This window comes from Westerdykella ornata (assembly GCF_010094085.1).
Source record: "Westerdykella ornata strain CBS 379.55 unplaced genomic scaffold EI97scaffold_10, whole genome shotgun sequence".
NCBI classification, from domain to species: Eukaryota; Fungi; Ascomycota; class Dothideomycetes; order Pleosporales; family Sporormiaceae; genus Westerdykella; species Westerdykella ornata.
In genome coordinates this window covers 218,061-238,787 of record NW_022986860.1, presented here as the reverse complement: position 1 = coordinate 238,787, position 20,727 = coordinate 218,061, and the positions used below count along the sequence as shown (strand labels likewise).

The 20,727-nt window shown below is 53.6% G+C and overlaps 8 protein-coding genes across 8 annotated transcripts; 2 read left to right on the top strand and 6 right to left on the bottom strand.

The window, feature by feature from the left end:
• Positions 1-1,071: 1,071 nt before the first annotated feature.
• Positions 1,072-3,515, bottom strand: EI97DRAFT_376886 (protein regulator of cytokinesis 1; the record flags this gene model as incomplete). The annotated part of the gene is made up of 5 exons (XM_033795584.1): positions 1,072-2,303; positions 2,352-2,993; positions 3,043-3,257; positions 3,305-3,357; positions 3,405-3,515. 5 exons carry the CDS (start codon positions 3,513-3,515, stop codon positions 1,072-1,074), a joined length of 2,253 nt encoding a protein of 750 aa, XP_033653951.1.
• Positions 3,516-3,950: 435 nt separating this feature from the next.
• EI97DRAFT_38680 (uncharacterized protein) lies at positions 3,951-6,143 on the bottom strand. The gene has a single exon (XM_033796083.1). The coding sequence runs from the start codon at positions 5,952-5,954 to the stop codon at positions 4,386-4,388; it is 1,569 nt and encodes a 522-aa protein (XP_033653950.1). The 5' UTR covers positions 5,955-6,143; the 3' UTR covers positions 3,951-4,385.
• Positions 6,144-6,281: 138 nt separating this feature from the next.
• On the top strand, positions 6,282-7,211 carry EI97DRAFT_398148 (uncharacterized protein). The gene is made up of 2 exons (XM_033796386.1): positions 6,282-6,371; positions 6,449-7,211. Exons 1-2 carry the CDS (start codon positions 6,303-6,305, stop codon positions 6,923-6,925), a joined length of 546 nt encoding a protein of 181 aa, XP_033653949.1. The 5' UTR covers positions 6,282-6,302; the 3' UTR covers positions 6,926-7,211.
• Positions 7,212-8,145: 934 nt separating this feature from the next.
• Positions 8,146-10,479, bottom strand: EI97DRAFT_38544 (uncharacterized protein). Its single transcript, XM_033796015.1, has one exon. It carries the CDS (start codon positions 10,130-10,132, stop codon positions 8,261-8,263), a length of 1,872 nt encoding a protein of 623 aa, XP_033653948.1. The 5' UTR covers positions 10,133-10,479; the 3' UTR covers positions 8,146-8,260.
• Positions 10,480-10,826: 347 nt separating this feature from the next.
• On the top strand, positions 10,827-12,212 carry EI97DRAFT_358728 (uncharacterized protein; the record flags this gene model as incomplete). Its single annotated transcript, XM_033794927.1, has 1 exon — positions 10,827-12,212. A coding segment is annotated over one exon (1,386 nt), but the record flags the coding sequence as incomplete, so codon positions are not given.
• Positions 12,213-12,749: 537 nt separating this feature from the next.
• EI97DRAFT_377416 (uncharacterized protein) lies at positions 12,750-14,096 on the bottom strand (the record flags this gene model as incomplete). The annotated part of the gene is made up of 1 exon (XM_033795607.1): positions 12,750-14,096. One exon carries the CDS (start codon positions 14,094-14,096, stop codon positions 12,750-12,752), a length of 1,347 nt encoding a protein of 448 aa, XP_033653946.1.
• A 2,182-nt stretch (positions 14,097-16,278) lies between these two features.
• EI97DRAFT_377057 (heme peroxidase) lies at positions 16,279-17,280 on the bottom strand (the record flags this gene model as incomplete). Its single annotated transcript, XM_033795591.1, has 1 exon — positions 16,279-17,280. One exon carries the CDS (start codon positions 17,278-17,280, stop codon positions 16,279-16,281), a length of 1,002 nt encoding a protein of 333 aa, XP_033653945.1.
• A 2,224-nt stretch (positions 17,281-19,504) lies between these two features.
• On the bottom strand, positions 19,505-20,596 carry EI97DRAFT_458338 (endo-1,4-beta-xylanase-like protein A precursor; the record flags this gene model as incomplete). Its single annotated transcript, XM_033800900.1, has 3 exons — positions 19,505-19,892; positions 19,943-20,323; positions 20,373-20,596. 3 exons carry the CDS (start codon positions 20,594-20,596, stop codon positions 19,505-19,507), a joined length of 993 nt encoding a protein of 330 aa, XP_033653944.1.
• Between the last annotated feature and the right edge of the window lie 131 nt (positions 20,597-20,727).

The following is a 20,727-nucleotide window of genomic DNA, read 5'->3' as shown; positions in this document are numbered from 1 at the left end:
CCTTTCACGATGCAGGAAATCCTACTACACAGTATTACTCCTTTGACGGCGGACAGGTTAGCATTAGGAAAGTAGAGCATGCGGCAACACCGAGATACAGGAACCTCTCACCGTCATGATGCGTATCTCTCCGCTCCAGCGACGCGGGTGCGGCATGCCCACTGCCGTATGCAAGCCATTCACTCGTGCAGCATATCCGCTAGATGCATTCCCCCACACACTCCCCCGCAGCGGCAGCTCGGCAGACTCCGAGTGCTGCCTTCAATATGGACCGTCATGTGCTTTTCCTCCGCCTGTCGAGTCACTTAGAATTCGATAGCAAAAAGAACTCTGATGAAATAGTATATTTCTGCATCCGCATCTTTTCTCCAGAGTAGTAGTACACTCCCGTAACCTTTGCACGACTCCTCCCCCCTTCTCCTGGCTCTCACCCAAACAAGTCAAGCAGAAATGACTGCGTGTGTCCGGAGTCCTCCTTAATCAATGAAAACGCAGCAGCAGCGGTAGCAGCGCCCTCAACTCAAAAAGCGAAGACAGTAGTACCTCCCAGTACGCCCCAAACTATTACTCAGCACCCTAATCCAATCGAAGCACTAAAGAAAAACACCAGAAGAGTGGGGGAAGAGACAAGTCCCGCTGCCCCTTCCAAGACGCAGTAATCAAATCGTATCGGGGGCCACGACGAGATGCAGCAAATGCACCTAGATGCGGCGTGTGCGGCAATATTTCTTCCTGCCAAGACCCACCTCCTCGACGTGGCCACTCTTCCGACCACTCAAGTAGGAAGCGGAAGAAAAATTTTTGAAAAAAGTCACATGCCGGCATTCGGTGCGAGCAAAATTACACGGAAGATTCGTCCAAGTCGTTGAACGTCGAAAGCGGTGAAGAAGGGGCCGTGAATCGTCGACACATCGAGTCCAGATGGTGGTCCTTGGAGCAAAAGGAAGGCCATGCTGCGCCGGAAGAATAAACCGCTCAGAGCGCCTCGTTGCAAAGACACGGGACATCAAGCGCATACCGTCGTAGCAGCGTAGGTTGAGACGAGAGCCTTGGCTTCAGGGAGTACGAGACTCAATAGGTCTCTTCATCCGTCCAGCCAGCTTCGCTGCCTTCCACCACTCTCAGCATGCGGCTACTGTCATTTTCCGTCATGACCTCGCTGTCCACGCTTCTTATTCCCCTCAGCTTCTTGCCTTGAATCCCTTTCGGCGAGCCGTGGCCACCCTCGGGAGTGTAGCGTTTGTTCCGTGACATTGCCTGCCTATGCTTGTAGACATCGACGTCGCGTTCCGGGTCCTCTGACTGCTCACTAAACGTCTCCCAGTTCTCCGAACCCGACACCATGGTGTGCCCGGTACCGGTTGAAGAGGTTTGCGACGAGTGCGACATCTGTCTGACGGCACCCGAGGGAGGATACCCATGGTCGTAACCGGCTCGTATCGTGCGCGACAGGTATGATCGGTCGTCGTAAGGATCCTCAGGTGGCACGTGCCGTACAATACTCTCACTGCGATCTCGGCTGAATTCGTAGCGTTGCGCGGGTGTCGCTGCGGATTCGGGGGGAATGAACAGGTCCTTCATCTTTGGCGGAGGAGCGCGTGGGGGAGGCATACTCCTAAGTGTGGAATCCTGTCTTTCCAACCTGGATCGACGCTCTGGAGAATTTTGTGCCTCCGGGAGACTCTTCAATCCTGTACGCGAAGGAATCTTAGATGGACTTTTCGGACCCCCTGTGGAGCCCATGTGAGAGCTTGACATGACCGAACTGGCAAGCGGGTTGCGATTAACGCTGGCTCCGAAATTTGTTGCTGTAGGCGTCTTCGCTCGGATCTGTCCACCATGAATCGTATTGGCTCTGTCACGCGGCGCCGATTTGGGGGCTTGCTTCGAGGGGAGAGGTGCTACGGAAGGTGTCTTTGATCGAGGTGGAGCAGTCTTGGAGGCGGACGCATACAGCTCATCCAGATATCGCTCGCCATGAACGAGGAAGGGTCTTCCATACTCGTCTTCGAACTTTTCAAGCGTCTTCTTGAGATCGGCTTCGACCTTCGGCAGCTCCTTGGCGATCCTCTTGCGCATCTTCTCCTCCCTTAGCAGCTTGCCTGGATCGCGCTTCTCTCCCTTCTGTCCTCTTAACATCAGACGAGATGCGTCTTGACTTGAAGCTTGAAGTTCATCTCTCTCCTTGACAAGTTCACGGTGTCGGTCGATCTTCTGAAGGATGGGTAGGCGCTGTAGTTTGAGTGCTTCCAGGCGAGCAATTTCTTGTTCGTGAGCCGACAAGAGTGCATCACTGCAGACATCTGAGTCAAGTCAGCTTGGGTTACCCTTCGTATCTAGTTCCGACTTACCAGAGAAAGCTGGGGTGAAGTCGAGCATCTCCTCCTCGGAGAAATACAGGGCGTCCCATAGTTCCTGAAGCTTGACCCTCGCCTCTTCGACAAACAAATGTAGGTTCTGGCGCTTCAGTTCGTTGAGCCTCGCGAGCTCATCCTCAAACTCATTGATGGTTCTAAGGCCACATCCGCGGTTCTTGTTAAGAAACTGCTTGCGGTCTTGCTCTTCCACACCCAGACGCTCCCAGAGATCTTCAATTGTTGCCCGCAGCTGAGCCAGTCGCCTTTCTCGGCCACGCTTCTCTTCAACGAGCCGCTCCTTCTTAGCCTTCAGCTGTGCTATGTCGTCTTTATGCAGGCCGAGCTGCTCCGGCGCATCGCGATGGTACTTGACGACCGATGTGTCCGTTTGTGCCTGCGGTGTTCCTAGTTCGGCCCAAAGCTGAATCATTTCCTGGCATAAGACCTGCACCGTATTCACTCGGCGAGTGTACTCATCATAGACGCGGGTGAACTCTTTATCCAGAGACGCGACGTAGGACGGTGAGATATCGAATGAGGGCGAGACAGTAGCGTTAGGCGAGGTCGGTGGCAGCTTGATTTGTACGAATGCTGGCTCTAGATGCGATGCATACGACTCGAGGGCTTCGGCAAGTTCTGTAGCCAGTCAGCGTCATCGTTGTGCAGCAAACAAAAAGCCGCGTACTCCTGACTTGTTCAAAGCGCTCGCGATGCACTTTGCTAACGATACTGTACTTCTCCTTGAGACCCTGTAGGCAGCGTGTAAGAGGATATGTGACAGTCATATCGCCATCGTCGGACCCATAGCTGGCAACGCGCTTCTTGTCATCGAGTGAAGCTTCCATCTCCTTGATTGTCTTGATCAAACGATGCGCCTCCTCCGTCATTTGGTGTTTCTCACTGTGGCAAGTCAGTACCGCATTGCTAGACGGCGCGGATGATCGTACTTGGTAACTTGACGAAGTTGGCTGTGAAGTGTCTCCGACAGAGCAGAGAAGAGCTGCGCCATGTTAGTTCTGGCTATCAGACGCGCGCTGCTCAAATTACCTCTGCTTCGCGCGTGTCCCTCTCATGGCTGGGGACTCCAATCTCATCGAACAGGCCGTGCAACTGGCCGATGATTGTCGTAACTTGCTGGGCGAGGTAGCTCGTGTCCATGACTGTAGAGCCTCCCAGCGGCGTTCGATGAAGATCAATAGCTCATGCACTGTGGATCGAGGTGGGGATTGGTCCAAGCGAGGAATGTGGGTTTCAGTCGCGTCAAACGGATCGTGCTTTATCGCGGGGCGGAGGGGAAACGAAGGGTGTGCGCCGACAGCGCGCGCAAAGAAACAACGTCTCGAAGCCCCAGAAGCAGTGTGCGTGAAGATGAAGAAGAAGAAATGGTGCAGGTGGTTGCGGGAGATGTACTGGATCGCACACCACCTCTGCGGCTGGCGGTTGAGTTGACCCGGTCTGTTTTGGCTGATGCGTCTCCATGGCAACGCCCGACCTAGGCGCCTGCCGTTTCACAGGGCTTGGGACGTCGATCTCCGCATGGGCAGTCTTGCTACCTTAGAACATTCAGTCTCTATTTTTATTGAAGCCCTAGATATCCCTGTGGAGACGTGTATGCCTTCAAGGTCGTAATTGTTGTCGCCACTCCCATAACTCCAGTAACGCACGGGGTTTATTCACTCCAATGTTCACTTCTGCCAGCCTCTGGTAGAACGCCAACAACAAACGACCATATCCCCCCGTCTTTGGCCTAGTTCGACATACAGTGGTAACTTTTGGTTCCGATAATTCGCAGGGATCCTTCCATGGCCGTGACAAGTCTGACAAACCAAGCCCACTCTTTTGTACTCCGTAGCACGTCTCTTGTTTACAGTCGCACAACGCTTGCAAGCTTCTGGGAATGTGTTAAGATCCGTTGCGCGGGTAATGCTGATAACTAACACCGACAAAGGCCTGTGTAATGTTCCTAGTATATGAATAGCTCCAAAGGTGTTTGCAAACGTTATGAGACTTGAGGGTAGGCTCTATTCACTATTTCCTCCTGCCTTGTTTTGCAATCAAGCTGCGGCTCTCTCCGCATAACCAGATATGCGGCCCTGCCTCGCCATCCTCCAGCCCAAACTCATTGATGATGGAGTCAATCTGCCGTGCGCGAACGCGATTCGAACTCAGAGTCGTCAGGCCGTTTGCCCAGCCGTAGAAGAAGATGGCTTGGTTCAGAGGAGACAGCTCTTCGGCTATCTTCTCGGCAACCTTGGGTAGCTGCTGACGGTCAACGATGCCTGGCACCACGCGTATTGGAAGGGTAAACCCTTCAGGAACTGGGTGATTTGAAGTAGCGGACCATAATCGTACGAGCTCTTCATTCGGAGTACTCGTATGGTTCCCTTGCGAGAGTAGTAGGTTTGCGCGCTCCTTTTCTGTGTCTGTGGCTAGGGTATCCACAATGAGATTCATCTGATCAGCAGCCTGCTGGGTGCACACCATGGGATGTGCGCCTATTGCAGGATAAAGATGAGTTGGCAGTAGCTTCTCCTTCTGCTCCTCCAATATCTGAGCACGAACTTCTCCAGGATACCAGTCCAATATCGGACAGTCTCTATGCGAGATGTCGGAAATCAGAGCTAGGAGAATGGTGCAATCGATGTTCAGCGTCTCCGATAAGTCGCGAGAATGGTCGACAATGAGTCTTGGAAGGACCTCTGGGAGCGGAGGGGGCGCGAAGATGTCGTTTGCGCATTGCACGATAGAACCTGTTGCACGAATCTTCTGGAGGACGGCGTCGATTTCCTTCGTGTGGCCGGACGATATCCGCGTCAGGATGATGCGGACTTGTGGCGGTCGACCTCGTATCGGATTCGCACGAGCAGCTCGAGCCAGTTCGCGAGCATTCTTCACAATGTCGACCTGGTCTTCATCGTCCTCATCCTCCCAGTTGTCCTCTGAGGAGGCATTAGGCATTTCCTCATCCGAATCTGAGTCGTTCTGCCATCCCAACTTTGCAAGCTCGAATATCAATCGCTTCTCGGAGCATGTCGACACGCGTATCCATTCCAACCCATCGCCAGCGACAATATCCACCAGGGCCGAGCTTTTCCCCTTTGTTTGCCCGCCTTTGGCAAGACTAAGCCCCTTGGGCCTATGCCCCTCTTCCCGTCGGTTCCAGAAGAAATATTTCCGAAACGCTAGCAAGCCTGACGATCGTTTCGCAGCATCCCATAACGCTTCGTAATAGACGAGGTTCGAAGAGACGATGTAGTGCTTGGCTTTTTCTTCGGATAGATTCGAGGTGGTCAGCTTCTGCAGGAAAGCAAGCTCATTCTTGAAGTCGTTTCTCAGACTGCGATACTCGACTGGGTGATGGGTTTTGGACTGTTTCTGTTTTTCCTCCACTGCGGCAACGTACGTTTCCACCTCGTCATGTAGCGTCCTGCAGCGGTTGACCAGGTCGTCGATGGTTTTCAGTGCTGTCGAACAGGCTGATGGGTTTTCTGAGTCCACATCACCACCTACTCCAGCCTCAGGTTTGCCATTTGCGGAACGAAGCTTTCCCAGGTGAAGCTTTTCCAGGTCATTTGAGAGTGCATCCGTCGGGGTCATGATGATTCTGGATCCATCCAATCGGTTGACTTGTGATCGTAAAGGGAGGGTATGAAGGGGCTGAAAAGTAATGCGCAGACCGCTTTTTTATCTAGTAGGCATTCTCTTGACCACTATTCTAGCTCTTTCCTTTGCATATGACGCATCTACTTATTATGACACATCAAAGCTACTTGCCCCAGTGTGAGGAGGAAAGGGCGGTCCATCTGATATACCGGACCGACATTCTTCCGTCCCACCTAACCCCCGCAATCCACTTACCCAATGAGGTGTTAGTCCCAGGGCTGCACATAGCGTGTGAGCTCAATCTCAACTTTCCCGAGCTGCCCCACCCCGAAAACCACAACCATGTATTTCACATCCAGTACCGAGTGGTACGAGCAAGCCTCCCTACTCTTGAAAGCTAGACCGAGCACTGTATGCCTCCTTCACCGCTCCACATCAATAATCCTCGCTCACCTGCCCTCTACCCGCAATTCTAACTTTCGTTCCAGGCTCGCATAACATCAAAATACACCGTCCTCAAACCCACATCGTCCAAGATCCGCAAACGACAAAAATACGCCTCAAAACGTGCACACTCAACGTCCGCCGGTGATGCCGGTAATCCCACTACTACCCCGCAACCACCAGCAGAGCAAGATGCCCAAGCCCCGTCCGCAACCTTCACCCTCAAGGCGTACGACCCCGTCTCTGGATGCTGTCTGAAATATGAGACGAACAAGGCCGCCGAAGTCGGGAGGTTGATCGCGTCGCTGGGGAGGTTGGGGAAACACATGGCTGCCATGAAGGAGGTCACGACGGACTTTAGCGTGCCGGCTGGGAATGCGGGGATCGAGACGCCGGCGGGTGGGGATAGCGATGTACCGATGGTCGACGTTGGGGCCAAGGGAGAGAGCAGAGGGGATGTGCCGCAGAAAGCTGCGACAGGCGGGGGTGGAGGGAAGAAGAAAAAGAAGGGGAAAAAATGAGAGTGCAGGAGACGAGGGAGCGTTCATGACGCATGTCTATAACGGGGCAAAAGCATTCGAAAGCTCTTGCAATCACGGTCTTGACTTCCATGTTGCAAGGCCGGTACGGGAGCAGTGGTCATCGAACAAGTGCCACCTCAGCCGCCATCGGCCCCTCAGGTGACGCCGTTGCATAGCGAGGGGACGAAGAGCCGAGTGCGGATCTGCACATTGTAGAGTACTCTAAGGGATGCTATAGATTTAGTGCTTCAGCAGCACTAAATTGACGATTACTTGTGTTCATGCCTGAGATGTCCTCCTGTCATTACAATTGTGATGCATAGAGACTTTGATCGATCCACCGCAGCTCAACATTCGAGAATCCCGGCATCCTCCCTACTCATGGTGTGACTCCACGAGGTCACAAGAATGCGTTGAGAGTATATGTCCCTTCACAAGATAGGAACTGTGAGCAGCATTCTGTTGTCCCGTCCTGTTGCTACTACTTAAAATCGGCTTGGATATTCGAAAGGTGCTGACGTAAGTGGGAAAGGGGGTATGGACGCGATAGAGGGGGTCACATCATAGACGATATCGGCTTCCCTATTCCTCCAGAAACCAGGGAGCTAGTGGTTTTGTTTTCTTAGGTTTGAAGAAATTGTGGTGTCTTCTTTCCATCCTTATGCAGTTTCCTCCAACACAGAAGAGTGTAGGAAGGGAGAGGGGATAGACGAAGAGAAAGCAGTGTATTGCTTTGCAGAGCAAATCGATTCATCCGCGTGTTCAGGGCTAGAAGGCGCATTGCCAGATTCCTTGTGCGTTTCATCAAGCCACGCAGTTTGTGGCTCTATTTCTCGAGATGAGCATATCTAAAACAATCCTCCTTACACACGCTTGCCCATGCCCCTTAACACAATTGCGGTTGGGTCTCTGGCCTGTCCTTCTATCTCGACAAAGTCTTAAAGGCGCCAAATCCTTCTTCCAGGAACTCCTTACAACCCAACAAAATCGTTGCTTCTTAACCCGTCACCGCAATCCCGACAGCCTTCTCAGCTACCAACTTCTCCCTCGTTCTCGCAATCTTCGCTCGAACAATCCTCGAATGTCATACAAATATCGTTGCTAAAAGCCCCTGATTACGACCTCATTCGCCTCTCATCTTGCCCATCACCGCAAATCACCGCAATGCAGGCTGCCTCATCAGCCCTACCTCGCACATGTTTCCACCCTGATCACTCCAACAAACCTCGACGCGCATTCCAAAGGTCCTCGCACGCTTCCTCTTGCAAAAAACACCTCGATCTTCCTCACCCCGCCCATCTTTATTAGCCTTACGCGCCCTCACATACCTCTACCTCACGCCAACAACGCCCTAACCGCCGTCCAAACCTCCTCCCAGGCCTCCTCCCCCAACGGCTCCGGATTCAAATTCCAGTCCGGATGGTACCCCCAAGGACTGTCTCCCGGCCGCGAGTAGTACTGTCTCAGCACCCTCAGCGGCGGCATCAGGTGCCTTCGGGCATGCGACTCCTCCCTTTCCCTCGCCTCCTTGATGGCTTTCTCGTGATCCCCGAGTTCGTTCGCGACTTTCCATTTCCGCTGCATGTCTTCGGCCGGCCAGAGCGAGTCGCGGGAGAACTGAAACAGAATACCGACGGACCTGAACAGCGGGACGAAATGACGGAGATGGCCCCGAATGGAAGTGTACGGTATATCGTCGGCCATGGGGACGCGGACGCCTACATATCGCAGGCTCGGAAAGTTGTCCCGTCCGTCGTAGAGTTGCTGGAAGAACACGAGGGTGCTAGGATTAGCCGCGTGGATCCAGATATCGAGATGCTCGAGGTTGGGAAATGCCGCTTGCATGACTGGGTAGTGGTATGGTTTTGAGTTTGGCTCCGCATCACTTTTGAACATTTTTCGCCATTTCTCGCTATGATAGGTGTGGGGATCGAAACCGCCGACGGGAGCCCGACCAAAGCGTATAAATGCGATGCACCGGCCGCAGCCGCAATGACCCTCGTCACGCTGATCTTCGAGTAGAAGTTGCGTCAATGTGAGACGCCGTAGTGGTATCGGATCCTTGATGGACTGTATCCGTATATGGCTGGGGATAGGTGATCGATCGTAGTACATGGAGTAACTGGGCGACAATGTCAGTTGTTCCAAGTTAGGGAATGTCGTCATTGCCGCATCCGTTATTGTTTGAAAGTTTGAGAATATAGCTCCCACTGTTGCACGAACCATGATCAGTTCCAAGCGCCGCAGCATTTCGCATTGCAGTCCTTTCGCAAGGTCGGGTAGCCACTCTCGGAAGGATTCACGTGGAGTACCAAACCCCGGCCAGTCAAGCATTGCGGTATCCATGAATGGGTCCCGGTCATCAACAAAGCCCCTGAGGAGGGGAACCTCCAACGTCAGAGACTGCAGCTGAGGAGCTGGCGGGAGATCGGTCGGGAAACTGCCAGGAGAGGGATACCCTAACGCACTTCTGCCACGAAGGTGAAGCTGCTGTAGAAAGGGAGGCCAGGGGGGCAATGCGCTGACAGTGCCATAATCGATGGACAAGCTCTTGCAGTTGTTATAGGCGGGCGGAACTGCATCCGTGATTGAGCAAGTCATGCAAGGGTAGTCGTGGTAAGCGCGTCCAACTAGATCGATTCCGCGTAGATTGGGCAGCAGGTGCAAAAGAACATAGTTGTATGCGTCCGTCATCCTTTTTGTCAGCATCTCCAATAAGTGCTTGCAAAATGTTCCAGGCCTGTCAGATCCAGACTCGTCGCAACAACAGATGCGGGCGTCGTAATCTACCGGATGGTCCATGGCCTCCCATGCCTCCATTACTGCCTGGTGGACAGAGTCCAGATCAAAAGTGGGCATTATACTCCGGAAGGAATTGTTGTGATTGTACATCCTGCCGCCATACATTCTCAACCGGATTGATTTGACCTTCTGTGCGAGATCCGGGCGCTCAATCATCGTACGTAAGAAGCATAGCATCCGCACTTGCCCGTACCGCTCCGTCTGAACGTCTCTAACACCGCCGCCCTCTGGCCTGGGCAGGTACAAGTCGACAGTCTCGTAAAGGACTGTGTAAACAGGAGCGACCACATGTCTCGACGCAAGTGCAAGTCTGCGCAGATCTGGTGCATCCAGGAGCGACGCGATTTCAAAGAGAACTTCGCACGGGAGTCGGAGGAGAGCCGGCATATCAGTGGTGTCGGACATGTGGTAGCTTCACCTATATCAATACGTGAGGTCAGCTGCAGTGACGAAAAGAGGTCGGAAATGAGTCGAGATAGAGAGGGAGTTTAAATTCGAGACGGCTGATGTCGCAGGAACGGTAAGGCTGCCATGTCACGTGCAAACCAGGTCTATATATATCTTACAACAAGGGGTTTCCTGCAGAACTCACCCTTAGGGTTTTGTAATCGTGTGTAGGGAAACAGATCGTAGTAACACCTCGGCGGACTTCTCCCACTTCAACCCCAACTACACTCCTCTCGAGGGGATCATGGGGAGAACAAAGTGGAAACAGGTTCTCAAGCAGCATCTAACCCAATGTGGAAGGTTTCTTGACTGATAGAGCCCGAAGAACCGAGATCATATCGACCTAGAACTTGTATTAGCGACTCTATGAATGGTGGACGGCGAGGTTGAGGTTGGAGTTCGCATGTCTCCCCACCGTTCGCGAAGCAGGGTGTATCCGCAGCTCGGTAAATCCTGCCCTCTCTGTCCGTTGTGGCGATCATAAGCGTACTAGGTATCCGTATATCCTCCTCGAAGCCGCCATCCTCCACATCCATCTTGCAGTCCACTCATCCTTCCTATTGTCTTCGTCGTGTTCTTCCCTGGATTGTGCTGTCATAGTTGATAATTCTTCTTAGCAACAAACGAGAGTGGCGTCCAGAGTGAATTTCCCATGGGCAGATCCACGCAATCGTTGGGACTCGCACCTCCCGCCGTGCGACGGGACCAGAGAGCCAAGCTTGCCCGCCACATTGTCAACAAAGTCGTGCCTGCAATTCTAGCATCCAATGCACGAGCTAGAAAGGGTGCGGATGGGAGCCAGCTTTTTGTGGATCCGCCGGCGAACCGTTATGGAGATGAGGAACCAGGAAGGAGCGAAACGCACGGGAAAGGGAAGGATGAGGAGGTAGAGACAATGTATGTGAAGAGAAAAGGGCAGGGGAGGAGGAAGATCAAGGAGCGGGATGGAGGTGTTCTGAGGGAAGAAAACGGAAACTCGATTGGAAAGAAAGGAAAGAGGCGAGCTTCATGGGAAGAAGGGCTTATGTCCTCATCCATCGCTCCGTCGGAGCAGGACAATACAGGAACACGTACTAGAAAAGGAAGGAACATCCGCATCATAACCACGGATACACTCACTGCAGCGCACATGCTTACCTTCCCCGCTCGATACCCAGACGTGTCCCAGATCGCTCCATTCAAGAAGAAAGACCCGAACGTGTGTATCCTGAACATGGCCTCACCTCTCCGTCCCGGAGGTGGCATCCTCGCAGGTGCAACCTCACAAGAGGAGTTCCTCTGTGCACGCACCACCCTCCTCCCCTCGCTCAAAGACTCATTCTACCGCCTGCCAGAAGTAGGGGGAGTGTACACACGCGATGTGCTTGTTTTCCGTGACTCTGCTCCTTTGGGAGAAGGGACAAAAGGGGAGCTGGGACCAGGGGAACGATGGTGGGTCGATGTCGTGACTGCGGGTATGCTGCGGTTCCCTGAGCTGGAAGGGGAAGAAGGTGAGGAGAGGAGATTGAGCAAGAAGGACAGGGACCTCGTGGTGCGGAAGATGATGGGTGTCATGCGTATCGTAGAATCCCAGGGGATGAGGAGGTTAGTGTTGGGTGCTTGGGGATGCGGGGCGTATGGAAACCCTGTTCGCGATATTGCGGAGGCATGGAGAAGGGTCCTGGATGGGGAGGTCGGACGAGAAAGGAAGGGGAAAGGTGCTGCGAAAGAAGAGGCGGAAACTTGGGACCACATTGAAGAGGTTGTCTTTGCGATCTCGAACGCGAAGATGGCAACAGAGTTTGCTGAATCATTTGGTGGCGGTATTGCAGTGGAAGCCGGTCCAGGCGGGCACGAAGTGGACGAAGAAGGAGAAGAAGACAAAGTCGCCCAGGAGTTGAGGTCTAAGATATCGGAGATGGAGGCGCAGCTCGCCCAAGTGTGGAATCCGGATCTGAAAACAAGGATGGGCGTCGTTCTGGATGGTCTCCGGTCTCAGCTCGCTGAGCGCGAAAGCAGTGGAGGTGACGAGAATCATGCGGATGAAGATGAAGAAGAAGGAGAAGGAGCGCTTACTCATCACGATGAAAGCGAGGAAGGAGACGAAGAGGGAAGCGACGACCGGAGCAAGAGCAGCGCTACGGAGGCCAATGAAGAAGCACATATGAGGAGCAGTTGTTCTCACACTTAAACCTGAACCGTGAGAGGATATCCAGAACAAGAGTAAACCGTAGGTATTATTATTCTGCATAATGGTACAACCTGCATTCCAGGGGTTATGCTTTATATCCCAGTATGCATTAGTAGGACCTTTTTCCGTTCGAAAACACCAACGCCTGCTGAATCTCAGATAAGGCAAGAGGAGCTCCCGGTGCTCAACTCTAGCCGTCCAGTTCCGGCCCATAACAACTCCATCCTAACAGAATCCACTATTTACAGATGGCCCTGGAATTGGTGCTGCTCAACCAGCTGGTTATTGGGGTATATCCTCCGCAGCGGCAAATAGAAAAATCGACTACTTTTACAACAAGGAAAATCGTGACGCATGATTGTGGTTGACGTGGTGTAGACGAGGCCGTTCCAGGTCGATGAAAACTCACAGCCGTAGCGAGTCGTCATGATCATCGAACTGGCAATCTTCGACATAGGTAGGGGGAGAGCACGGCACATCCTCGTATAGGGGCGGCTGCTCCTCGTCCCACGAAATGCCCATTCCGCACCGCTCAGTCAGGACGAGATGGAACTGAGTGCGCAGCACACGAGCAGCTCCTGTCGGCGTCGCTTGACTCAGCTTCTTCAACGGAGCCCACTCCTCGGCAACCACCATCTCGATGATGAGATTGTGCTTGACCTGCATTCCGTTGGGGCTCTCCATGTCGCATACGGCCTTTAACGCGGGGTTGACGGCTGCGCGGAACTCGACGTCGATGTTGCCCTGCTCGAAGTCGGTCTTCCAGCCGTGCTTGACTTCATCGGTAGCGACGACGTGAATGTCCTCGTGCAGCACCCCTTTGCCTTCTCCGCCGACTTTGGAAGCGTGCTTGGAGCAGGCGGGTGCGATGAACTTCTGCGTCTCTTCGATGCGCCAATTCAGCTTTCGTAGCCTCCACCGGGTTTGCGAATCAGGCAAATTCTGTACTATGCCGGACAGGCGCATCTCGATGGGAAAGTCGCCGATGGGATGGATGACAGGGGGGAGGGTGACGGATGCGGTCAGATTGGTAGGAGGGAAGATGCGAATGGAGTGCTTCTCATTGCCAGGGTAGATGGCACGCTTGATGTCGAGCTCGCGCTTGAAGGCGATGCGCTCGCCCGAAGAGGTGGTTGCGGTAACGGTGAGGTAGTAGTTCAAGGTGGCCAAGCTTCCCTGGGTGGTCGCTGGGAGATGGCCGGGAAGGAGGTGGCTAAAGGGGAAGTAGTGCACGCCGTGATTGTATTTCCTGGTCACGGGCGCTGCGAGGAACTCCCACTTGTGCAGTTCGGTGGTTTGGGTGAGGCAATCGGGGCAGTGGGGCGCAACCGGTCTCTTGGTGGCTACAACAGCGAGGAGGCGCATGTCAAAACTCTTGAGGGTGAGGTGTGGCTCTGCAACATGGAGCTTGAGCTGGCCTGAGAGAAGTGCGCCGGTGGAGGTAGCGGGGGAGTTGTAGAAGACAACGGGCGGGGACTCAAACTCCATATCGATGGTGGCCGGCTGTTGAGGCTCGATCTTGGGGCTCTTTCTGTCATGGCGCGACCCAAGGCTGTGGCGCTTGAATACATCCATAACGAGCGACTCCTCGGACCTGGTCCTCGGGTTGGGCGGGGTGGCAGACGGCGGGGGATCGAGCGAGTAGGGGGGGAGCAGCGAGGTGGGAGCAGAGGGCGACTTTTGGGTCTTCTGGGAGGCCTTGTGGGATGACGACGGTGTCGCCTTCACGAAGGAAAGCAGGCGGCCGGGCATGGCGAATGAAGCGTCGTCTGTGAGGAAAATCCGGGGAAGCGAGCAGCTCGCAGCAGCGGTGGAGGTGTGAATGGACCAATGGCGAGAGGTGTGGCTGGTGACGGACGGGGGCCGAGGCAGGTTGCGCAGCAGGGAAAGATGGATTGCCTATGAGTTGATGCGATGCTGGAAGAGGTGGTGATAGTAGTGTTGCGGCAGGAACATGATCTGGGAGAGAAATAATAGCGGGAGAGTCGGCGGGAAGACAGGGCAAGGGAAGCGGGCACCTGACGGTCATATAAAAAGGCGGTGCAAAAGGGGGCATGGGAGTGCAGAGGTCTGAGGGCGCCGGTTTACATGATGAAAACTCCTGAGTGGAGAGTTCTCGAGTCTCTCTCCTGCGGTGATGGCACCACCTGGGCCAAGGCCTGCTGAGAATGACTGCACCCAAGCCTTTTTTAAGGGTCATGAGGCAAAGCGCACAGACTAGCGCCCGCCGCTACCATTGCTTGGTGACTGCTTGGTGACTGCGCCCGTTCTGGATTGTCTTTTTCTCTCGTGTGAAAGGCCAAGGACTGATGAGGCAGCCTCGCGGCGACTTGATGCGCTGCGGCGTGGCCGGTTGCCACAGCGAGAAAAAGAGGCCTCGAGTGAAGCTGGTCGTCTCTCAGGACTTGGTTCACAGGATGGCGTCAATAAGCATGGAGCACACCTCAGCGGCTGTCAACACGTGCTCCTGTCCCCTGGCAACATTGAAACCCCTCCTCGCTTGGTTCCTGGATGATGATCCGCGAGGTCACCGCCCAGAAAACCACTCTAACTGCATCAACGTCGTCGCGCCCAAGTTCCAACTTCCCCGCAATCCTGGCGCCGTATTGTTGGTTGTCGCAAAATATGGCAACGGTGGTGTCACCAGGCAATTCAAATTCGTAGCATCTCCGTGGAGCCCGATGAGCCTGGCTCTCGCTGTCCTCGCTGTACTCCAAACCATTCGTCTTGTGCCCGTCGTCATACGCAGTAATAATTGCGCCTGCTCGCCTTCTTTGGCTGAGCAGTGACTGCCTTCTCTCCGCAAAAGCAACCCAGGCGGTCCAAGGCTGCCAAGCGCGAGCATTATGTAATGGCCCGACCGAAACCTGCAGAAATATGTGGGCCGACCCAAGCACCCATAAGCGCCCGGGCGCCTGCCGCTGACCCCGTGCCCCAACAAGTACTTTTTTGCTCCCCATGTGTCTCTCGTCTGCTTTTCCCTGCATTTGTTGTCATTGTCATGCAAAAAGGGCCTCGTCGAGACGTCTCTTCTTACTCGATCACAATCACAATCATGACCCCTGGTTCCAGTTGCCAAGGAAACAAAGTGCTCCCCATCCGCATTGCCCCATCACTGCTCCCAATTGACGACACTTCACAACGGCAGGACAATAATGATATGGAATAGGATGATGGACCATAGGTGAGGTTTGCCGTCGGAGTTCGGCGGCAACCCCTTCACTCTGCCAAGATCTCGGCATATCGGCTTCCCGCGGCCATCGCGATCGGCCCTCCTGCGGCTTCCATATGCGGCCACAATCCCGTCAGACCTCAGCGCCGATGAATCTTCAAGATTTTTTTTTGGTGTGCAAAAATCTCTGCAACTTCTGCATCCTTCAGCAGGTGGGACTTGGAAGATTCTCGATGCCTGCATGCCATACGCAGCACTGTGTACTGTGTACACAAGTAGTACACAGTCATTCCAGATGCCATCCTTCAAAGTTCAGAACAGGACCACATGGCATGTAATAACAGTATGAACCCTCGAGGTACGAGGTACGCTTCTCTGTTCCATGCTCAATTTATTATTGATATCTCTGCTATTTACAGCATGATCTACAACCTCAGCTCAACCTTCGCTCTCGCCCATCAGCCGTTAATCCACATACATCGATTGCGCATGACAATAACTACACATAGGTTGGGTACTACCATAGTATATACCTCATCCATACTCACTCAGAGTAAGTGCGCTTGCAGAAGATTCCGAACAAGTTATAACAGCGGAAAATATCTAATAAGAACAGAAGTGAAGGGAACCTTAGAAGGGTTCACATCCAAAGATACCAAAGGAGGCGCTTGTGTCTATGTCTATAGTCTACAGAATGCTCTACATCTATTATTATGTCTTGTGATATGGCTGTCTCCGCCGTTCCGTCACTCCTCTCACACCTTACAGCTTCGCTCTCGCTTGGTATTTCGCGTTCCTCTGCTCCAGGCCGTCCGCCTCCGCCACGGGCAATCCCTCATCCCCAGCATTCTTCTTCAAACCAGGCTCGTTCGCCTTCTTCGGCGCGCTGATATAGCCTCCCAGCTGGTTATCCGTGTTCGTGATATTTCCATTCGCATCCCTCTGGATGCCCAGCTCCATCAGCCTCGAGAAAACATCCGCAAAGTGCTCGAAGAAAAGCTCCTTATCCGCACCGTACTTGCGTACCCAGACCGCAAACTTCGGATCCGCGAGAAGCGACATATCCGTCGGCAGCATCATGAGCTCCGTCTCGGTATCCTCATCGTAGTAGACGAACTGCTTGACGCCGCTCGGCAGCGTCTTGGGCTTCCACTCCAGCGTCGACAGAAGCTTGAAGTACTGGTTGCTGAAGCGCGTCGGGTTGTTGACCCACGGGCCCTCGAAGCCCGAACGGTCCGCATGGCACCGGCCGAGCGTGTGTGCGCCGCTCAGAGCCACTATCTCCTGGTCGTTGAAGCCCATGCGGTAGAAGACCTTGCGCAGGTGGTCGGCGCCCTGGGTCGCGTCCGGGAGGCGGCCGGCAATCTTGTGCTTCAGGATCTTGGTGTCGTCGACATAGTCGGTGCGGCCTCCCTGCCACTTGATCTTGGGCCCGCCGGCCTCCTCAATGGCGACTGCGCCAGCCAGTGTCCAGAGGTCCGAGTACGTGATCCACGGGTGGACGGCTTTCACGGGCTCGAGGAAGACGCGAGCGTGTTGCAGACCGGCGTTCGCAGGGTCGCCGCCTTCGTACTCGTAGCGCATACCCGCGCCGTTGGAGCCACCAGTGTCGGTGTTGATGTCGTAGGTACCCGACGAGTGCCATGCGAGGCGGACGAGGACGGGGCCGGCGGAGCCATCGTCGTATTCTGGCTGCTTGAGGAGGGCCTTGATGTCGGCGCGGACGGCATCGAAATCGCCCTTCTGGCTCTTGGATGTCGACATAACTGTCGTCAGGTTTTATTAAGCGGAAAGAAACAAAAGTTTTGAAATGATTGCTGAAGCTTAACAATTACCCTTCCGCGCACAGAAAAATAGGAAAGGGAAGAACGAATCCAAAACAGGAGACTTGTGGAGAGGAGCTGGAGAAGTATCAGGTCCACTCTATACAAACCCCAGACTTCGAGAAACCGACCGAGGCTCACAGGTGCTGTCATTGCCCATTGATGCCATCATGGAACCCTTGTGCTCCTGGACCCATCTTGCTGATAAACGACAGTTTCCTGCCTATCGACTGGTCTTCGCCTCACACCAAGATGGGTCTTGCACAATCCTGAGCCGAGGCTCGCCGACACGCAGTTGTTCTCCAGCGTACTACAGTGTGCAGCTAACTCGAAGGGGCGACCGCCGCGGTAGAGATTTTATGATGGTGTTAGCTAGGGTCGGAAGAGTTCGGACATCGGAGGATCTTTGCTTTGGTGTGGGCAGCAAATGTGTGTTGCCAAGGGGCGGGGCGGAATCCTTGGCAGCGGTGGAAACTAGGACCATGTTGTGCCTTCTGACACTCACCTCTCTCACCCATCTATCTTCATTGGTAGCGTTCCTCAGATCGCTCTATAGAGTAATTCACCGGGTAACGAGCCACCCCCTCTACCGAGCCAGCCATTTTCCCATACAAAATCCGCGAAAACGGGCAGAGACATGCAACTTTCTAGCGCTGCATCTTCACGCAACGCGTATAATAATACTAGAGCTTGTAAAGATAGGCTGTACTGCTGCTCCTTTATATAGTTAACCCTTCTCTAAGGCATATTTTTCTTGCTTGTTGCCTTTTTCTTAAAACAAGGGGTATTTTCTACCTCTTTCTCCTTACAAACAACTACCTCCTTTAAGCAGAGAGAAAATAAATAAAAAAAAAGCTTGCGAAGTTCTAGAATACAGCAAAAAAGGGCAGAATCTAACAGGTATATATTAACCTTAGGGCGTTGTGTCGTATATTGTGCTGTCGAAGCTGCGTGTCTCTCTGCCCGTTTTCGCGGATTTTGTATGGGAAAATGGCTGGCTCGGTAGAGGGGGTGGCTCGTTACCCGGTGAATTACTCTATGATATTCCCTGCCAATGATCGAACATAAGCCACAGTCGTAGCGGTGCAAAGGTATACCGTAGGACCTGCCCCCCCGGGGCCACCTGCAATTCCCAGCCCTCAACCTCCTCGCAGATATCATCCCGCTTCGTGCAGTGCTCTTGAATCAACCCTTCGGGCTCCATGTAAACCGCCGATCGATTTCCTGGAAATCGGCATCCTCAGCTTGACAAGGAGGAAGCGGACGACCCCATTGACGTAGAATATGTCAAAAGGGGCATACTGGCCATTTGCTCCTCAATATTGTCAATGTCCCATTTCTGGTGTAGTCCAGGATACCCGCCGGGATCGGAAAAAAAAGGATGAATCAGGCAAGCGCGCACAGTAAATGTGGATTTATTATCCGGCCGTAATCGCGGCAGAGACGGGATACGACTTCCCTCTCGAATATATCGCAGTAAATCGAGGCCGGCAATGCGTGTTTCAGTGAGATTGACGGGATTGAGTCGTTCATTGTATGTACTAGGATACCGAAGATGGCAGTGGAATCAGTCCGGGTATATCTGAGTGGTTATTCGGGAATCAAGGTCCAGGTAAGGTAACGAAGTTCACCATAGGTGCGACACGTACCTAGTTTGTAGGTTATGAGATGGCATGATGAGGGCCGGCCTTCGAGCTGCATTCTGCTGCTGCACTCCTTCTGGTGCTAGCCAAGGACGCAGAGAACAGAGCCCACCTCCATTTCGATTGATCCATTTCCGTTGCCTCTGCCTATGTAAGCCGCCCTACGCTTTTAGAGGTGGTACAAACTAGTCAACTGTGATATACAGCGGTCTTATAGCCTTCAAGTTACACCTAACTTCTAGTGTAGTGAAGTACGAACGGGATCCTAGGTTTAGATCCCCGTTTTCTCCAACAACTAGGTGTCACAACACCTCCAAGAGGTTTCCGTGCCTATTTCATCTCCTCCTTGAACTGGAATCTGATCAAATGCGCGCCTAGCCACATATGGAATCCAGGAATAGATGTGACAAGTCAAAACCGGACCTGAGTTGCAGGTGCGTGATTTAGATATTTACAGCGAATTTTGGCAGACTATTTACAATCCAATCCACCTCATCCCCCCAGTGCTCCACCACCCAACGTCTAAGAAGACTTGATGGTGTTGAGAACCGTGGTGTAGTGGTTCTTGGGCTTGTAGTTGGAGTCGAAGAGCAGCGGGTTGCCCTGAGGCCTCCAGGAGTCGTTGTCACGGACACCCCAAACGGTGATACCAACGCAGTTCTTCTGCTGCATGCAAGCCTTGACGACGCCCTGCCAGTCGGAGGTCTGGGCGTTCTGGATATCGACTTCGGTGAGGGCACACTCGGGAGCGGCAGCGCAAAGGGCGGCCATGGCGGCGGGAGCGTTGGCACCCTGGCCAGAGGTCAAATGGCCCTGGGAGCCGATGCCGTCGATGGGGATTCCCTGGGAGATCCACTTCTTCACGTTGCGGATCATGCCCTGGGTTTTGGCGTAGGAGGCCGAATCGAGACTGCGCATTTGTTAGCACTGGTGAAGCGAGTGGAGTGTCGCGGTTCTTACTTGTAGTCGTTGATGTACAACTTCGCATTCGGGTCGGCGGCTCTGGCGGTCTCGAAGGCGATCCGGACGAAGTCCTCTCCAAGGACGTTGTAGAAGACGGACGCACGGAAGTTGCCGTTCTCCTCGAACATCTCGTTGATGACATCCCATTTGTGGACCTTGCCCTTGTAGCGGCCAATCACGGTGGTGATGTGATTCTTCATGACCTCGGTCAGGGTGTTCTTGTCGCGGATCTGCGTGACCCAGTTGGGAAGCTGAGAGTGCCAGACGGTGGTGTGGCCACGGATGATCTTGTTGTTCTGAGTGGCGAAGTTCACGAGGTAATCGGCCTGGCCGAAGTTGAATTGGCCGCGATTAGGTTCAGTAGCATCCCACTTCAAGCTAGGGAGAGGTCAGGAATTGTCTCTCAAACCCCTCTGGATCGTCTTACCTGTTCTCCGGGGTGACCTGACCGAAGTTGGCCTTGACGATGGCAGCGTTAGAGCCCTGAGACAAACGGCCCTGATCGGCGCAAGTACCAAAGTACTGCTTGCCCTTAGCAACCATAGCTTCATGGATACTCTCAGCTGCCTGGCGGGAGAAAACCTCCTCGGGCTCCGCCACAGGGGCAGCAGCAGCGAGGGCGGCAGCGGAAAGGACGAGACCGAACTTCATCGTGAGGATGTGAGTATCGTTGGAGAGATCTGGTGGATGCTGACGAATTCATATGGCAGAGACAAGCTTTTATACTTGAACACGCCTCTATTCCGGCTCCAGGAACATAGACCGGATCATCTCAGAAGGCT

What these genes read in the sequence shown, in the direction of transcription:
- EI97DRAFT_398148 (XM_033796386.1), top strand. Translation starts at nt 6,303, where the DNA reads ATGTATTTCACATCCAGTACCGAGTGGTACGAGCAAGCCTCCCTACTC. An exon ending in TGAAAGCTAGACCGAGCACT is followed by an intron (nt 6,372 to 6,448) that starts GTATGCCTCCTT and finishes CTTTCGTTCCAG; the next exon opens with GCTCGCATAACATCAAAATA.
- EI97DRAFT_38544 (XM_033796015.1), bottom strand. Translation starts at nt 10,132, where the DNA reads ATGTCCGACACCACTGATATGCCGGCTCTCCTCCGACTCCCGTGCGAA.
- EI97DRAFT_38680 (XM_033796083.1), bottom strand. Translation starts at nt 5,954, where the DNA reads ATGACCCCGACGGATGCACTCTCAAATGACCTGGAAAAGCTTCACCTG.